Consider the following 20,358-nt stretch of genomic DNA (forward strand, 5'->3'; position numbering starts at 1 on the left):
GGAAATAAAGTAAGGATTACGAGGCAGAAAATAATACAGCTTACAAAGAAATAATTATATGATACATTTGCGCATTCAAAGATATAGCAATAAACAGTTATAAATATATATAATAGATCTTCGATATAGCGAACGAGTCCATACAGTTCTTTGTTCAAAACAACTTCAAATATATTTTATATTTGCACTTAAGATATCATTAACTGCTGTATACATCATTTTGATCAAATATTCAGCTATTATGTCACAAACTGTAGAATATATAGAGAACAAGACGTTGGTGACGTGGATGGAGAACGGTTATCTTGCAAGTCGTAGAAATTAAGAAATAAGATCCTCCGACGAGCCAGATAACCATTTTCCATCCATGTCACCACCATATTATTCTATTTATCATGTCATTCCACCGATTCCAACAAATTTTCTTTTATTTTATGCTTTTTTCACTGTTCATTTACATTGTAAGAGTTTAACTGGAGCATTTCGCTGGTATAATGACGTCATTTCGTAAAAAAATGACGTCATTTCACATTTAATGTTATTAGGTTACATGGTTATCGGGCTGATTTAAAGGCATGTGACAGGATAAATTAGATTCTGTGTAATTATCCTAAGGGATAAAAAAATCAATTCTATAAAGTAAATGTTTTTAAACGTCAAATGACATTGTACATTATAACGTCATAAACAACGTTATATAAAATGGCGCCAAAAATCGTAAACATATGCAAAAATTGAAATTACGTACAGAAAATAATTACATATTACATGTCATCATGGTCAAAATTTGTTCTTCACATGCTTTATGAATTGATATTTTACAATAAATTAATAAACCATCATATATAATTATAATTCACCTGAACTGTACAGAGGATTGATTATTTTATATAGGCTTTACTGATGAATAAATGTTATTATTGTTGTATTCTTGCATATATTAATTTAATGCTCATTTTCATATGTGAGGGCTATGAACTCGTATTAGCTTTATTGATGAATTAATGTTGTAGTTGTATATATCTCATAATATACATAAAATCAATATGATCAAACTGTGCATTACGTAATTTACTTAAATTTTTAAAGCAATTTATATAAAATATTCCACATAGATACTATTCTTAACATTTTTATTTCAGACACACCCATAAATAATATTCACAATTATTTATTTCTCCAAATAATTGTGAAAATTCTTCTTCTATTAAGTAATTAGAAAATATAATATGTGCAGTTGCAATATCAGATGCAATTATGTATTCCCTTCATAACTAACCATGTTAACCAGTTCATAACATTATCGTCCGATGCCTATCTTCTACTATTACTTATAAATTGTATAATGCATATATAAAGTAGGCTATGGGCTTGTATAAGCTTTACTGCTGAATAAATGTTGTTGTTTTTGTTGTAATTTTAGGTTCCTCAATAAAGATTTTTCTCTAAGATGAACAATATTTATATTCAGAGAAGCTTTTGGAGAAGTAAAACAAACACACATGTAATCAATCTTATTGAAACACAATTATATTAGGGGAAAATCAGAACTAATACAATTTACTTTTTTTACTAATACCATTTTTAACAATTTGTACTGTATGTGTTTATCATATTAAAGTATTTCAGTTCTACTAGGCATGATAGACAAATCTAAGAAGACACTTACAAAGCATGACAAGCTCATTTCGTTTACTAAAATATTTTTTACTTCCTATTTACGAGATGCGTTTTAATTTCACACTGGGAAATGGTTTGTTACTCACACAGACATCACTCAGCAGGTTGCCACAAAAAACAAATTAATGCTATCAAAATAATCTTACAACTTCACTTGAGTTACAATGTGTCTTGCACATAGCACAGAAGAACAACCCTCTTTTCTTGACATCAGCACTTTCATTAGTCAAGCACTGTCTACATACTAAATGTCCACATGGCAAGCTATACTTCAACATGGTAGAATCTAAGATGGACAGCTTGCAATTTGCGCAACATGATGTCTTAGTTCCTGAATCTTCTCCTTGATGAGTAGGAGCATTTGCAGAACAAGTGGCTGACTTTCGCGCTGAGAATGATGGAAGTCCACCAAGCGCTGCTTCCAAAGCTGAGTCAAGACTGCTTGTGAGATCTGTTGAATGCACGTCAGGGTTAAAAGGGGATGCGCTGGTAATACGCCAAGTGTTTGAACTTTGCTCAATGGATTTGTCAGAAATTGTATGTACATATTTTGAGTCACTGAGAGTCGATGTATTGGAACTCATTTTGGTTTTTTTGGCATTATTCACCGTCTCGGGGTTCACAGTCTTGTCATCTAGATCTCTTTTCCCATTCATAAAACTTTTCATATTATCAATCTTTAAAGTTTCTGCTGGATTATTGTTATTAGTTAATCTGCTAGACTTTAAATGGGACTCACCAAAGCAAAGATGTTTAGCTGTTGTCCTACACTCACTATGTCCAAGTGTTCTTGGTGTCTCTAGTTTATCAGAATGACTCAAAACAAACTGGTCTATTCTAGACTTCAAGGATATATTGATTTCCGGCTTTGATTTGGCAGTAAATGGTAGGCCTGTGAAAGGATCTGAAGGCTGCCTACCCCAAGAGGCTTCAACATTCACAAATTTGTCCAGGGTAAATTGGTCAATGCTCTTCCCTGATGGGAGAAGAAGAGGAACTGTCATAATCTCAAATGTCAAAGGATCTAGAAAATCTTCTGGAATAAGCACACCATTTTGTTCAATTGTTAACAAAGATTGTTGTAAAGCACTACTATTGTCATGTTTTTTCTCCATTGGTGCATTAATAGTTTCTGTTGCTGATGACTCAGGCCTCTGCTTTATGGCAGCAACTGCTTTCATATATACAGTTTGTAATTTGTCTTGAACATGTTTGGGAACTTTTGAAGATGGTATTCCCCATATTTCTACAGACTGAATCGCCACTGCTTTGCCAAATTTTGCTCGGTAGATACATATATTTATATGGCTTACAGTAGTTAAGCTACAATGCCTTTTTGAATTCAAATTGGCCTTACATGAAAAATCTCTATCACAACCATTTAATGTAGCTCTACGTGGAAAAAAAGAATTTTCAAAACACACGGTCTCAGGGTCATCCTTACTAACTGACCCAATACAGTTAAAAAAGATGCCCTCAAGTTGTACTGAAGTCTGGTCTTTACCATATAACCAGGACTCCCGCATGATTTTTGTAGCACTCAACAACTTAATGTCGCAGGACTTTTGTTGACTTACAACAGGGTTAATTATAATTCTGTAAATAGATATATTGCAAGGAAACTGAAAATATATGTTTACAGGCGGTTTAATGAAATGGTCACATATGAAGCCTCTTGATCGTTTTGAAGGATCTTCAGAAAGCAGATTTGTGACTTCATAACCATCAAAGGAAACCTTGTCTGATTTGATTAGAGTCTTCACACTAGGGTGGCAAAAGTCCATAAGCATCATTTTGAAAAATGAGTTGTCCTGATGTTATGCCCTTGTTTACTTGTTCACTTTATTAAGGTAATGAAAAAGTTGACCACTTCCCAACGTAATTTTTTACCTGAAAAAACAAAATTTAAACATATTTATAACATATGTAACTACATGTACTATGGTAGGTAAGTGTTAAAAGTTCAGAATATAATATTTAAAAGGTTTATTCTTTAACACATACCAATTGTTCTTAAGACATTAACACATTTCAAATTGATTTAAATTTTTTTCAATAATGAGAAATGCAAAATATGTGGGGTTTAATTTAGGTAACATGCAAGGGTGGAAGTACATACACCCTTACCACTTGGATACGTATTTGTATGCATTTTTAGTCTGTAAGAAAGTTCTATTTAATTTAAGACCTTTCTTACTACATTCAAGACCTTTCTTACTACATTCAAGTATTTAAGGCGTCATCTCAAAACCTTAGATACTGATGAGCAGCAAACAGAATAAAACCCGAACAGACTGCGAGTTACTTCTGGTTTTATGCTGATTGCACATAGCCATTTTTAATAAATGGTCCTTTACTTACGCTCGATTGGTCATTGTTAGCTCGGGTACTACTTACATGTACCCCGGGTACTCTTAAGTATACTTATATGTACTCCGCCCGGGTGCGGTAAACATACTAAAAAGTACCCGTGCATTTTAACGCTTAATTGGTTGTTGTTGGCTATTTTTTTTAATTACTTATGTTCACATTTGTGTCAATTTTTTGTAGAATGGCCTCCATATTATCGAAGCTCATACTAAAAAAGCATGTTGATGCAGTTTTTTAAAAAGAGAAGTTTGTTAAATATAAACAATATCGTTTTACGGTAATCAGTAGCGCGTTTTACCACATCAGATTTTGGGCGGGAATACAATTTGGGTACAGTCTAATATCGACCGGGTACTTGTAAGTATATTTATCGTACCCAAGGTACATGTAAGTATACTTAAAGAGTACCAGGGGTACATGTAAGTAGTACCCGAGCCGACAATGACCAATCGAGCTTTACTTACTTCCTCATGTTTAAACAGATCAACACTTTTATGAATAATCATCTATCAAAATATTGAACACATAGCCTCTGGTTGTTTGTTATTTATTAATAATGTTGAAAGTATGTGTATTACTTAATATAAAGCATTAAAAGTCAACAATAATGTATTTTTGCCTTAATGGGCCATTTCTTGTGTGAGGCCAAATTTAATATGGTAAGTCAACTTATTTTCTCCATATTATTTTTTAACCATCAAAAATAGAAGTTTTTGTTTGTACATATATCAAAAGATTTTAAAAATATTTGAACATATTGAATATTTGTAGATCGCGGTGGTGTAGTGGATGAGGTGTCCGCCTAGCGATCGGGAGTTCGTGGGTTCGCTCCCTACTAAGGGAGCGTTCTCATTATCTCCTCCATAGACACCAAGTACTGGTTCTTCCCAGGAAACGGACTGTCACATAACTGCTAAAATGCGTTTAAATTGGACCAGAGGGTACGATTTGTTTACAAATGGTATGAAACGGTGTGGTACGAAATAATATTGATACAATAATCAATTTTATAATTTTTCGATGAATATTTCGGTCGGCAATAGCCATTACTACATTGACAAAATGTCAATAACAACATAATATACATCAAGAATGAATTTGCCTTACATAACGACTAGTTTGCCCAAACTTCGTTGAGTAATAATGACTTTAGAGAAATGAGAGTGTATTGTAACCACACACACAAACTTGATCGGTGTGACTGAAAGGCGGAATGGGTCTTTTCCACGGACATGGCATCGCATGTCTTATTATGGAAAGTTATAAAGTATAACCAGCATTGTTTTAAATAAAAAGTAAACGAATGTAAATTCAGAACATGTCGTCGAGAAAAAAAGATGTTGTAAATTACTTTCATTTCCGCGAGAAGGGGCAAACGCGCTATTCAGTCATACCTTAACTTGGTCGGGTGTCGCCGTTTTCGTTTAACATAATCTTTTAATTTACTCTACCGAATAACATGACGGAGAGAAAGGATGGATGTTAATGTTTTGATCTGTGTTTTAATATATTCTTGCGCCATACACATTTGTCTCGGAGTGAGAAGACGTCAAAATGGTATATAATTTGTTATCTTAATGTAATATCGCTCAAAATAGTTTCAGGTCCGTCTAATGTGTAAAATGGTTAGCTGATAACTGGATGATGCTGAGCCTGAACCTATTTTGATGAGGAGGCTGGTCATCATTAATTTATTGTGATTGATAATAAATTAGTTTATGGTGATATTAATATTTTATAGCTTTCATACTGAATTCACATGTATAATTTGCCATACTGTTTTGTTAATTTTTTATATGCTTTAATCAGTCATTTTCATGCAAAGACTAATTGAATAATAATTGAATTAATAATAATATAGCATTCTTGATTTATTATTGTAATTTTAATGAATGTGTAAGTATAACATAGGGAGGTTGTCCCACCTATGTCTGAACCAAAAACAACAACAAATAGCTTGGTATTCTATTTCATAAACCCAAAAAGGTTACTATTAAATAATTGGTATCCTTTCACCTAAATTGATGGGAAAAAAAATAAATATTTTTATTATTGGAAACCTTCAATAAGAAATTTGTAGGTCCCATATTGTAAGAATAAACACTGTTTTTCCATTGGGGTCTCCCTAAGGTACCAAACCTATTTTGAATGAAAAAGCAAACAACGTCAATCGTATTAGTCTTTTTTGAATGATTGTAATTTGGGAATATCATGGTTTAGCTTTAACATCCTCTTGAACATCTCGGTGGATCTTGCTCAAACGTTCATGGTTAAATGACCTTAAAGATAGGTATTTTTGGCTGCAACAAGTTTTGGCAGAATAGTAGCGAATGTTTTTTAAACTACAGATAATAATATATAAAACTAAGTTGTTTTTTTCAATCATTCTTTAACTGCCAGGTTGATCTTACTCAAACTTTTAATTGAATGGCCAAAATGTTACTATGACAGTATTAAACGTCATTTGGCTGAAGCAATTTTTGTCATAAGGCCCTTTGTCTCTTTTGAGGAGTACCAGTAAGTGTTGGTATTCAATGCATTCCTAAATAGAACAGATAAACTAACAATAAAACAGTTAATTTTTTATTGTGCTGAATTGTGTTAAATATAAAAAATCTAATTATGTTTACTTTCAGATTTAAATGATCAAAGGTATAAGCGAGCTGTGACAGAATTCTCACAGCATGAAGTGGTGTATCCCAGGCTCTATGACTCTGAGATGAAAGAAATAAAATTTTCCAAGTCAAACGTAAGTACTTTTTTTGCAGGCCAATTATTTCCTTATTTAATAGAAACCTGTATGTTACTCAGTGTTGTTGTTTTTTTGGTCCAATGGAAATAAGCACATTAGTCATAATTTTCCCCAATTTTTTTTTTAGATCAAAATTTAGTTAATCTCCCATCCAGCTTTACAAATTACGCTTTATCATTTTTAATATTTAAAATACTTTAATTCTCATTTTTGAAGCATTGGTTTGCAAAAAACAACAACACTAATTTCCCAACATTGGTCAAAATGCCGCAATTTATCCCAATCCAAAGGGATCCGGCCCCATTCCCAAAATGGTGAAAAAAAAACCACACTGTCATTACTAGTCCAATAAACATATCACTGTCTTATGCGGACGCAAAGAGGATGCTTCATAAAAATGATTTTTAAATCCAGGAATCCTGTTTAGATGTTACCACATTTGTTACATGTAAACTTAATAAAAAAGAATGTGATTATGCACATGTACTGTAAGGTCTTTACATGGATGCAATCTGATATACATGTACAGTACAGTCCACGCATTTTCCCAAAAAAACGCGCTCCCTCCGCGGGGCATTTGTCTGCTAGAAAGTGATTCCGCGGCGGAGAAGGCAAGGTGTACTCGCTTAAACGCTCGGCGTTCCGCCGAGTTAGCTAATACCCGCGGCGTTTATTTCTTAAGCCTAGTCGGAAAATGCAGACAATTTCCGTTCATATCAGGACATCGTAGCAGTGTGCTACTGTGCATGCCAAAAAATAAAAACATTGTGATTAAAAATTGTTTAAATACTTTGGCTTATTAAAATAAAGATAATTGTATAAAAAATTAATATATGTTTTTATTCACAGGTATGTCTACAATATGAATGAATATACGACACGTAAAGCGTTTTGACATATTAATATTTAATTCATAACACATATAACACAAGAATAAATGTTCCGTTTAATTTCCAAATGAGAATAATAGTTTGTAATCCGAAACACGCTTCCGATTTTTAATGTTAACACGACGTACAAATGCTTCCAATATACAGTCATCATGTATATTTCCCGACAAAAGCGCACGAAAATTATGCTGCAATGTACAAGTTCAAGGTTTATGCTTGGAAAGTGTGTGTGTATTGATTTTTTTATACAAACTTTGTAGCGCAGAGAACACTGAATTCTGTTGATTTCGGTTAAAAGTTTCTTTGGTATTTTTTAACACAATTATAATGCGAATAATTTTATATTTCCTCCAAATTAATTTCAATTCAAACACGCAGTATCTTTATCGTTACGGTATTTTAGTAGAGTAATTATTGAAACAGTTTTTGTACTGTATACTGATTAAAGAGAACATCTGGACGAAACTGGATAAAGTGTTTGGCGTTATGAAAACATGCAAAGCTTGTCTACTGACCTTTTGTGTAGACTGCTGTCTGTGGTGTTTTGACAAAAGGGATTAACATGTGTGAATGTCACTCTGCCGATTTGGTCCATAATTGACCACTCGCCAGCTGTCAATCAAACTCACGAAATAATCAATAAGATTTCGTTTATTGCGGCCACATGGTCTGACAAACAAAGACTGTCGGAGTAATGGATAAAGCGTTTTATGAAAACACAACTTAGTGGGAGGAGCAATTTCGTTTTTGGCGACTGGTCAATGATAATTACCGGTAATACAAGTCATTGTTTTGAATGTCATTATTTTATATACATATGTACTTGTAATTAATGTAATTTTATTTGAAAATCAGGAAGTCAAACAAAGTTAAATTGATCGTTATCTCGTTAAACATGGAATTTCCTCCGCGTTGCCCAACGCAGAGGGCCGCCGCGTCGGCTTTTCAATTTGCCGATTATTAACCTTGGCGGCACCAAGCATGCAACTCCGCGTATCGCGGGACGTTCTTAATCTCCCTCCGTGGGCGTGTCCTCGGAATAGGGAGGGAAATTGGGGAAAACACGTGGACTGTACTGTTTGTATGCAGATACAATACAGTGCAAAACATATTAATGTTTTACTTGCTACTGCAGTCAGATGATGAACATTTGAAAATAAATTGACCAGGTTAGCTACTAGCCTAGCTCAGTTTGTAGAGCGCTGGACTAGAAATGCGAGGCTGGAAGGTTTGATCCCCATCATAATTTGTGATAGCATTGTTCATGAAATCTCTTCTACAGCAATTCTCCTTCTACATGTACCTATGATTCAAGTCGGGCAGTTTTCAGTTACTGGCATAAGTATGTGAACTTATTTCTGGTTAAGCAGCTCTCCCAGGAAAAATGTGAGTTGGTGAACAAAATACTGTGATATGACTGCAAAATACTGTTGAAAACAGCAAAAAATGCATGTGGAAAAAAACACAGGTGTAGGGCGCGTGGCCAAGTCACTTTAACACTATCAAAAAAAAATAAATTCTGATATGATATGTATGAACTATCATATCAGAAAAAAAATATTTTAGTTTTTTTTTGGTCAATATGATAAAAAATAAAGTTTTATGACAAATTGATAGTGTTAAAGTGACTTGGCCATGCGCCCTACACCTGTGGAAAAAACATACAAAAAAGTCAGCATAATCAGGGCTCAGCCTACGTTTGAATTTGAGAGAGAAATGACTTCTCACTCAGCTTAAATTAGGGACAAGTGAGGCAACTTAAAGGAGAAGTAATTTCTGTTCAGTGTTTAATCAACTTTTTACTTTTTTAGCTGGACTATTATATATGAAATATTTTTAGTAGAGCTATCCTACTCACCCCGGCATCAGATTCTGCGTTAGCTTCTGCGTTAGCGTCTGCATTAGCGTGCAAATGTTAAAGTTTTCGTACTACCCCAAATATTTTTTTTGTCCTTTGACGTATTGCTTTCATATTTTGCATACTTGTTTACCAACATGACCCCAACCTATAAACAAGAGCAGACAACTCTATCTAGCATTTTGTCATAATTATGGCCCCTTTTCCATTTAGAATATGCAGCAAATGTTAAAGTTTTCGTACTACCCCATTTATTTTCATTGTCCCTTGACATATTGCTTTCATATTTTGCATACTTGTTTACCAACATCACCCCAACCTATAAACAAGAGCAGACAACTCTTTCAAGCATTTTGTCATAATTATTGCCCCTTTTATACTTAGAATATGCATATTATTGATAAATCTATGTTAAAGTTTGCGTACTACCCCAAATATTTCCTATATCCTTACAAGAGCAGACCACTGTATCAAGCATTTTTACATAATTATGGCCCCTTTTTGCACTTAGATAATTGAACATTTTGCTCAAATTGCCATAACTTCTTTATTTATGGTCACATTTTATTATTACTTTGACAAAACAACACTTACCTGAATACCACAATGGATTCCACCCAAACAATACCCCATGCCCCTACCCAGAATCCCCACCCCCAAACCTCCCCCCCCCCAATTTTTGTTTTTTGTTTTAAACATCATCTTATAAATTACCGCACCCCACATTATACCCCCCTCTCACCCCCCTACCCACCCTCCCCCAACAATTTTTTTTCTCTCCTTTTTTATTTTTGAAAGATTGTCTAATAAATGACCACACCCAACATTATACCCCCTCTCAACCCCCCCCCCCCAATTTTTTTTTTTTCCTGTTTTTATTTTTAAAAGATCGTCTAATAAATTATTGAATATGAACAATTTCTTCATGATGGTTACGTTATAATGTCAAGCACTGGAATAGTCGAGCGCGCTGTGCTCTGACAGCTCTTGTTCTTCCCCTCATTACACCATGCCAATCATCATTAATCAGAAACAACTGACACTTGGGGTTTTTTTTGAAGGGGGGGGACCAAAAGAAATACAAACAAATAACTTTTAAAAATGTGTTATAATTATATCTAATAGAGCTGCAACGATTCACTGCAACAGCTCGATTCGATTCGATTTCGATTTCAGACACTCCGATACCGATTTTTTCGATTCGATTCATCTTCAAACCTAGTTTTATCATATATTCACTCTTATGCCTCAAAATTAACATTTCTGTTCAAATGTGATTTCAATAAAACACATAAAAAAGAATAGCAAATTAGGACTCAATTTTAATATAAAAACTTCTGACTAGAAGATTGTGTTGATAACACAATAATATAAAAAATATATAAATAATCATAAGAACGTTTCTGGAATCAGTTGAATGTTAGTATCATCACTACTATACTTTTACCCCAAACCGCTATAAGCATATCTACCATTGTGCCATGACAGCATCACCTGTTACCTGTAGGACAAATCACATTCTCTAATAAACTTAACAAAACTCCAACAGAAATAGAGCTACTTTTCTGGCTGGCGACTTGAGTAGTTGCACTTGTGCGACCTCTTAGTCTTGCTAAATCAACGTTATGTTTGCGTTTGAATATTGCATTAGATTAGTGGTTGAGCCGGACTTAGCGTACGCCACATCCGTGAAGCACAGTTTATACTTTGCTTTATCGGTAGGGCTACCATCCCGAAACCCAAAATACTGCCACACTTTTGATTTTAGCTTCTTAGGCGCATCTGATAATTTCAATTTGTCGGCAACAACTTGTTCAGATATTTTGACGCTTTTTCCGAAAGTAGACCGTAACGGGCTTATTGATTGAATGACTAAAGTAATAAGCAACCAATCGCGCGCGTCGTAATTACAGGTAAAGATAAAACATACACCTTCCTGTATCAATAGGCAGAATACAGCGCGCTTTACGTATCTATGTATATATATGTATATATGTTAAAGAATCGAATCGAATTTGGTAGGTTTGGTATCGTAATCGAATCGAAGTATTTCGAATCGATTTTCGATGAATCGGATCGAATCGTTGCAGCTCTAGTATCTAACTGTATTTAATTAATATATTATCAGTCAATATCTGGCTTAAAGTAAATCTTATAAGGAGGAGAAGTAATTTCTCCTTCATATGATTAGAGGGAGAACTTAATCTGTCCAGGGAGAAGTTATCTCCCATGTCTCCCTCACGTCTGAGCCTTGATAATTATTTGTATACTAAGTGTCATAGATGCCTGATTTGAGTCTTGCAATTTTCCTATTTCCTTACTCTTTCAGTGCGGGAACGGAATTTTGAAGGCCTGTGCAAACAGTTTGGATCCAGATGAGACACCACAGAACGTGGCGTCTCATCAGGATCGAAACTGTTTGCTATTCTGATAGTATTCTTTGAAAAAAATCGAAGAAAATGCTTATTTTAGAAATTTAGCAGACAACATTTTAGCAGACGACAAATTTCCCAGCATGCAAAGGGCTAATATCAGCGATGCTCTGGGAAAACCAGACTGAATGCATGTGTGTAAAGTGTTGTCCCAGACAAGCCCTTGAAGTATGTACCAGTCTGAATGCATGTGTGTAAAGTGTTGTCCCAGACAAGCCCTTGAAGTACGTACCAGTCTGAATGCATGTGTGTAAAGTGTTGTCCCAGACAAGCCCTTGAAAAACGTACCAGACTGAATGCATGTGTGTAAAGTGTTGTCCCAGACAAGCCTGAATGCATGTGTGTAAAGTGTTGTACCAGACAAGCCTGAATGCATGTGTGTAAAGTGTTGTCCCAGACAAGCCCTTGAAGTACGTACTGAATGATCAGGATCAACACTTTCTGCTATATGGGAATCATATAATCAAAGGTCGTTTCTTCCATCCTGGGGTCGAGAGTGCGGCTCATATGTGGTAGGGTGTGGTGTGTGCAGGTGCGTGCAGGTGTGTGCAGGTGCTTATGGAAACATTAGACTTCAAATTAGTCTGGATTTAATCAATTATATTTAGATATGTGAAGCTAGAACAACCTGTACCATTTAGGATCTTATTTGTTTCCATTGTTACTGTCATTTGTGTTCGCTGTAACGTTTGTATGGTTGTATCGTACATTGAACATCTTAAGTCAACATTTTTATTGTGTTATTGTCTCTACATCCTTGTTTATTTTTATGCCATCATTTGCTAAGTAATTCTCCTTCATTATATAGCTTATATTCATGACTGAAAGAATGATTTATAAATCTAATTGATAAAATTGAGTTTAATAGATAAAGCACTGACATACAATTATGAATTGATTACAGTATTTGCTGTCCAAATATAACTGACTTCAATCATATAGCCTTACTTACATTAACAACAATGAAAGTTATATGAAAATAGCTGAAGAGAAAATGGGTATAACTTGCAATGAATTTTTTGGAATCCGATCTCCCAATATTTGTTGATTAAACAGAGATGCATTTGACTGACCAATCAATTAACACATTTGAGTGTTTTTCAGTTTGTTAGTAAATTCAGGGATCAAGCTAGACTCCAATTTTTGGGAGAAGTCACTTCTCCCTCAGCTCTGGAGAGGGAGAAGTGAGGCAGTTTTAGGGAGAAGTGGATCTTTTGCAATCACCAATGGACCATTGTGAACCATGACCCAGGGGTTTCACTGGCCCAAAAATAGTTGTTGCCACTTTTTCGCAGTGTGAAAACTGTCTGTTATTCCAACATTATTAATTTGAAGTGTGGTGATACGCGTCTGCCGTGGCCGTGCCATTTCTTGTTTATAATGTATTAAGCAGCTGTTCAAAAACCCCATTCTCTTAACATGGTAGCAAGTTTCCAATTACATGTATAAGAGTAATCCAAGAGAAGTCATTGTTGCTTATCTTAACCCTTTCCCACTCAGAAGCGAAGTGAAAATGGCTATATGAACACAGCATAAAACCAGAACAGTCTGCAAGTAACTCCCAGCCTGTTCAGGTTTTATATTGTTTGCTGCTCATCAGTATCTAAGGATTGGTAATGAAGCCTTTAAAACTTGAATCTAGTAAGAAAGATCGTTCATTAAATATAACTTTCTATGAGACTACAAATGCATAAAAATACGTATCTTAGTGGTAAACGGTTAATATTGAACTAATGCAGAAATGTAAGACCTTATACCAAAACACAGTTATAAGTTCTTGCTAAAATGCACATAAGAAAAAACATAATTATTCTACAATTTAATAAATATCAATGTGAAGTGAATTTCCAGGTTATGTTTTATAATATGTATAGTTGTTCAGCCTATTAAATGAATGCTACATATTTTTGATTGCAGAAGAAAGTTTTGGCATATTTAAGATATGTACAATTTTAGTGTGTTTTTGTTTGACGTAAATTTCCATTGTCATCGTCAAGTCATGGCTCAGTTTGTCATTACTATTTAATGAAATGATTACTCAGCTGCTCACTAGTTAAACTGAGATTTATTTTGTTGTTCCCTTACTTGTTACATTAATTAAGCTTGTTTGAACAACAATAACAGCTTTTGTTGAGGTCAGTTACTGATCATCCTCACTCCTCTAAAATTATCCCAAGGCCATCATCAGTATATCACATGTTGGTGTCCATTTCTGTCTACCTGCCACATTGTCACTAATTGTGTTTATTTGTGAGTGTTTTTGGCCGTTTTCACCAGTATTTCAGTCACATTATGGCTGTCAATTAGCATATTCACACTAATCCTGTGTTAGCTGGTTTACCAGTACTAAATAAACATACTAATGTCAGTTTCTGTCAATTGCCCTTCTTGACTCAGTTGTAGGGGATTAATGGCCCCAGAAATATCTTTAATGACCTATCACCACATGAACCCATGATTGTCAGCTTTTATTGGCTGTGCTGCATTCAATGTTAACGGTAGAGAGAAAAATACATGTCAGTGCTCCAGCAAGGCCTAAATGGAAGGGCTCTGTGCCCTGCCCTTCCAAAGCCCTGCCCTTCTGAGGCCCCGCCCTGTCTGTCCGAGGCCCTGCACTGCCCTTCTAAAGACCAGTCCTGCCCTTTTATTCATTAATTTTTTTGTGGCATGATTTTTTTTTTATTTCTTATTACATTGTAATTTATTTATTACTCATTGTAGACATTTTATTTGCATGGTTTATAATAGGAATAATATATTCTAACAATTATAAATAACATAAAAATTAATATGCAACAGACTGCATTGCTTATGCCTCGCACTCTCGAAATAGGTAGAATTAGAACTTGAGAAGTAAGTGCAAAGGAGACTGTTTCTCAGTGGCTTAACAATTTATTGCTTTTACTTATTTATAAATATTATCGTTAAATTGTTATTTTGTTAATAATACCGGGTACTATCTTTTCTTTTGTTGTTCGTTTAGTTCGTAACAATTGTTCATTGTCAGCCTGTCTATTATTGAGCACCCGAAGGGCACAATCCACAAATTTTGTCCGTTTAATGTGTCTGCCTGTCACCATGTTGTTACCAATCTATCTTTAATTCGATGTTGATAACTTATTAATTTAGATATGAAAATCTGCAATAAATTTGTTATTTTATTACTTTTCTATGGTACATTTACATGTAAATGCAAGGACTATCAGTTATCTATTCATCAATTAAATTGAACTCACTAAAGAAAGTAACTAACATAAAATAATTACATGTTAATTATTATGGTAACAAACGTAAAAGAATACTTACACATGTCGTTACATAAGAATTCTTTATGATCACATATTTATTTTAGGGAAAGATATGGGGCAAGTAAGAAGGGTTCTAACAGTGCACCCCTGCCGACCCTCAATTCTAGTTGACAAATAATTGTGGAATATATTTTGAAATTTGACATGTATTATTTATATGCCACTTATTAAAGAAGAATAATTATTATGATTGTCTGCTCGTCGTGCTCGGACCCACCATTAGGGTCCAAAGTTTTAAAAAATTCAATAATTTAAGACCCAACAAAATTAATAAGACAGATTTTAATCCAATTAAATTCATGTCAACCGAAGTAAATGAATCTGACAAACCAATAACAAGGAAAGAGAGCAAGTCAATGAAAATGCATAATATGAAGGTTTAAGGTAACTAAAAACTAAAATAATTAAAAGAAAATGTGAACTGTAATCAACTGTTTGATAGCGATCCATGCCACCCCTTTCCCTTTTATCCTCATTCCTCTTGAATGGCAATGCAATGCATGCACACCATTTTACAACAATGAGCAATAACTGCACATGCACATTTTCATATTTTTGATAGTATGCTAATAATGATAGCAGTCTGTTGTGTTAATATTTTAAATTGCATATATCCTGTATCTGCTTTATCCTGTTATGAGTGTATGTCAGTAATTCGGCATGTAAACATGTACATTTTTTTGTATTTTGTAAACAACTTGCATGTGACCTATAATTTTATGTTAATTGTACCACATGTTTACAAAACCTGGTTCTAATCAAACCACATGCCTTGGGTGGACAATAAAAGTCATGATGCCAGGTATGTTCAGCCCTTCTGGTCTTGTTTACCCTTTCCCTCTCAGAAGCAAAGTGAAAATGGCTATGTGCAAATGGCATTAAACCAGAACAGCCTGCGAGTAACTTGCTGTCTGTTCAGGTTTTATGCTGTTTGCTGCTCATCAGTACTCATCAGTATCTTAGGGTTGGAAATGAAGCCTTTCAAACTTGAATATATTAGGAAAGGACTTAAATTTGATTTGATTTTCGAAAGGACTTCAAACGCGTCAAAGTGCGCTTCTGAGTGGAATTTGTCTTCCATAAATACAGCAACCAACATTTGTCTTCCATTAATACAGCAACAAGCATTTGTCTTCTATAAATACAGCAACAGGCATTTGTCTTTCATAAATACAGCAACTGGTAATTGTCTTCCATAAATACAGCAACCTGCATTTCTCTTCAATAAATACAGCAACCGGCATTTGTCTTTCATAAATACAGCAACAGGCAATATGTCTCCCATAAATACAGCAACAGGCATTTGTCTTCCATAAATACAGCAACAGGCTTTTTTCTTCCATAAATACAGCAATAGGCATTTGTCTTCTATAAATACAGCAACCGGCATTTGTCTTCATAAATTATATACATCAACCGGCATTTGTCTTCATTACATGTAAATACAGCAACAGGCATTTGTCTTCCATAAATACAGCAAAAGGCATTTGTCTTCCATAAATACAGCAATAGGCATTTGTCTTCCATAAATACAGCAACTGGTAATTGTCTTCCATTAATACAGCAACAAGCATTTGTCTTCCATTATTACAGCAACAGGCATTTGTCTTCCACAAATACAGCAACATGCATTTGTCTTCCATAAATACAGCAACAGGCATTTGTCTTCCATAAATACAGCAACAGACATTTGTCTTCCATAGATACAGCAACAGACATTTGTCTTCCATGTAGTCCTTACTTAGTGCCCTGTACATGTGTAGGTGGAGTTTCACTCAGAAGCTATGTTCTTTGTTGATTTTTTGAGAACGATAAAGCAGGTTAAGAAATGGAAACACGTTTAACAATCAGATTATTATTGGTAAAGAATTATACATGTATAAATATGGCCTTTTAATCAATAATAAGCATTAATGTCAACCATCTTTACAGTTAGAAAACATCATAAAAAGCATAAGAAAGCAAATTATTTTGTAAAAAAAAATGTCAACGCCCTTTCATGTTAGTGTCACTGATCAGGTGAGAGAAAAGACCCCCTCAAGCTACAAGCCAGTGTCACAAAAAGAACAATACAATGGTTACTTACTTGTAACACTGGTGTAGCAAGTGGTACAGACTGAACACTTGCTACTGGCACTTGAAATTGTGGGCTAATGACATGGTGCTATTGTTGCTGATGTAAAATCCTGCTAATGAGATGGTGTTATTGTTGCGGATGTAAAATTCATGGCTGACAGGCAGACCCCATTGTTATGTGCCTTAGCATGGTATATTTATAGGACAATACACTGAGTTCCTTTCTGCAATAACATTTTTATTTGACAATGCATGTCTCCGTAGCCAAGTTCAATTATCTTTGCAATATTTCATATATGAAGTTCTTATATTTAATTCATTCACATTTTTGAAATTAGTTTTCCATCTTGCTTACATGTAGAGTTACAAATGTGTGTGTGTTGCTGTAGGTTATTTACAGGTCGTTCCCGCGTCTTCGCGACTACATTTGGTATCGACCTGATAGAGTTACAAATAGTGAAGTAAATCATTTAAATAGCATGGTTTACAATAGCATTGTTATCAAGTCAAACGTTGGGAATGCTTTGATGGTACTGTTTTGTATTTCATAATTAACATCACAAATAAAGTATTTTTGCTATTAAGGGAAAATAAACTATTTTCAAAACACTATCTTTGATAAAAAAAAAAAACAATCATATATACATTTTATACAAATTATCAAAATACATGTTATACACTTTTGATTAAGCCAATGTGAGAAATTCCGGTTTTCTTGAGCATCAATTATCAATCAAAGTTGGTAAAATAATCATGTGTTTAATAAGTAAATGCTTTTCATGGAATATTTGGAAAATAAGGGTATTCATTAACATATTGTTAAGAATACACCTTTATATACATGTATGCCTGAGTGGCGCTGTGGTAGCAAGTTCCGATCTGCTTATAGAGGTCCTGTGTTAGAATCTTGGTGGCAACAAAGTCTTGTATTTTATTTTATTTCTTGCTATTATAATTGTTTTTTATTATTTCAAATATTGTAATTTTTGAGTAAATACATTTTTAGTTACATTTTTCATAAATGAGAAAATGTGTGAACAACTCATGTATTTATGGCATATTGCTTATTGTTACATGTGTATAGTTATGCTTATTTGAATCAAGTTTTCCATCCATGGACTGAATTCCATACAAGCTTTTTGCATGATTGTGTTTCTTCTTACTCAACATTCAGAAACATTTCATGTTACTGTTGAATTTGTTTACTAAACTGTGTTCCTTTGTACACAACAAAAGTGTCTGCTTATTGAATGTTGATAAAGTGTTGTCACTACTTTTGTAACCATACTTTATTCTGCACTGTGAATACAGAGATTTAAGACTTTTCCATTTGAAATGTCAAACACGATCATGTTTGTTTGATGTGCATGTAAGATATATGAGGAAATGATATCTTGAAGCCACGAAACATGCTTTTCATATAAATGACGTGCGTCTCTATCTGTAATAAGATCCATCAAAGGAACTTCAACATTCAATTTCAATTCATGCACTTAATTCCTACATGGTCCGTTTAATAGACATGACAGTGGAGTACATGGCCCATGTTTGTTAACAATTTTGTGCTGTAGTTGTAAACATGAGCTCCAAAGTTTATGCAATTATTCCTTAATTTCTATTGTTCTTCTAGAATAAATTCACATGTTTTCTTCTGTAAATGTAAATTTTGTTCTGCATGTTAGACATGGATTTAGGTACAAGGTCTTGTTAAAGGACACACACAAATTTACTGATTAATATCTCTATACCTAATTCCTGTAATCTATCATGCTGGAAACTTGGCAAGAAGGTATCCCACTATTTAACCTATGGGCTGCTCAGTAGAAAATAGGTCTTGCCAGAACAGGCCCTGTTTGAGTCTCAAACCAATACCAATATTTTACGTAATTATTTTCACCATGTCATGATGTTTGGGAAAGAGTCATAGCTCTTACCAAGGACTTCAGATACCTTAGTGCCATGCAATTCAAACTTTCATCCTTACATCGAAGGCCACCATTTTAGAATGGTCCTCAGACATACAATGTAGTCAAAAGTGGCATTAGCAAATCTCCCCTTGATCTGTTCTGGATAGTTATGCAATGTATCAGCATATTGTATTTTTCAGATGGGTCATCCAAAGCAACTTTCCGTCCATATTGTAACAGCGGATGGGATACTTATACTGCAACTGGAGAGGAACAGGTCAGTTAACATGCTGTTCAGGTTTTATGCTGTTTGCTGCTCATCAGTATCTAAGGGTTGCAACTGAAGCCTTTAAAACTTGAAAATAGTAAAAAAGGTCTTAAATTAAATTTAACTTTCTTAGGGACTAAAAATGCGTCAAAATACATATCTAAGTGGTAAATGGTTAAAGAGGCATAGCTATTAGAAATTGGCTGTGGTTCAGGCTGTTCCACAGGATTGTGTTTATGGCATAGGTATATTACTCACAATTGGCAGTATTTTATATAAAACAAGGGCGGAAAATTAAATTTGAAAAATTAATCATAGGTGACTGTACCCCTTCGCTTTAAAGCCCGGGAAAAAAACTTTGGCTGTACGTATTACTTAATACCTTTGGTTAGTTTTTATGCCTCCGGATCGAATGATCAGGGGCATATTGTTTTTGGCCTGTCAGTCTGTTATTCTGCGATAACTTTTGCAATATTAAAGATAGCGACTTGATATTTGGCATGCATGTGTATCTCATGAAGCTGCACATTTTGAGTGGTGAAAGGTCAAGGTCATCCTTCAAGGTCAAAAGTCCAAAAATACAATCCAAGGGAAGTAATAAGCTTTTAAGTGGAGATTATTTCTAAACCTGCCAAATGATATATTGAAATTTTATTTCAAAGCGGGGCCAGAGGGGGCATTGTGTTTCTGACAAACACATCTCTTGTTTTTAATAAAAACACAAAATAAGGGCTACCTGAACAAAAAGAAGAGAAATCTTTCTTGCACTCAGTAATCAGTGGCAGACCAACATTTGATCCTACTTCAAGTGACAGAT

The 20,358-nt window shown here is 34.4% G+C and overlaps 2 protein-coding genes across 4 annotated transcripts in view; one reads left to right on the forward strand and one right to left on the reverse strand.

The window, feature by feature from the left end:
- Positions 1 to 1,505: 1,505 nt before the first annotated feature.
- Positions 1,506 to 14,210, reverse strand: LOC127840955 (RING finger protein 37-like). 2 transcript variants are annotated; one of them, XM_052369419.1, is made up of 2 exons: positions 14,068 to 14,210; positions 1,506 to 3,570 (listed from the first exon to the last, which is right to left on the reverse strand). In XM_052369419.1, the coding sequence occupies exon 2, from the start codon at positions 3,471 to 3,473 to the stop codon at positions 1,812 to 1,814; it is 1,662 nt and encodes a 553-aa protein (XP_052225379.1). In that variant the 5' UTR covers positions 3,474 to 3,570; positions 14,068 to 14,210; the 3' UTR covers positions 1,506 to 1,811. The 2 variants fall into 2 exon arrangements, with proteins under 2 accessions (XP_052225379.1, XP_052225378.1); XM_052369418.1 differs by lacking the exon at positions 14,068 to 14,210 and adding an exon at positions 5,158 to 5,303.
- LOC127840952 (disintegrin and metalloproteinase domain-containing protein 12-like) overlaps positions 5,495 to 20,358 on the forward strand; it is a 70,630-nt gene continuing 55,766 nt past the window's right edge. For both annotated transcript variants that reach the window (XM_052369415.1, XM_052369416.1), the window contains exons 1-3: positions 5,495 to 5,607; positions 6,687 to 6,799; positions 19,474 to 19,550. In XM_052369415.1, the coding sequence (XP_052225375.1) occupies positions 5,526 to 5,607; positions 6,687 to 6,799; positions 19,474 to 19,550 (272 nt within the window). In that variant the 5' untranslated portion in view covers positions 5,495 to 5,525. The remainder of the gene's footprint in view (positions 5,608 to 6,686; positions 6,800 to 19,473; positions 19,551 to 20,358) is intronic.

This window comes from Dreissena polymorpha, chromosome 8 (genome assembly GCF_020536995.1).
Source record: "Dreissena polymorpha isolate Duluth1 chromosome 8, UMN_Dpol_1.0, whole genome shotgun sequence".
NCBI lineage: Eukaryota > Metazoa > Mollusca > Bivalvia > Myida > Dreissenidae > Dreissena > Dreissena polymorpha.

Excerpts from the sequence above, each read along its gene's own strand:
- LOC127840955 (XM_052369419.1), bottom strand. The coding sequence starts at position 3,473 with ATGATGCTTATGGACTTTTGCCACCCTAGTGTGAAGACTCTAATCAAA.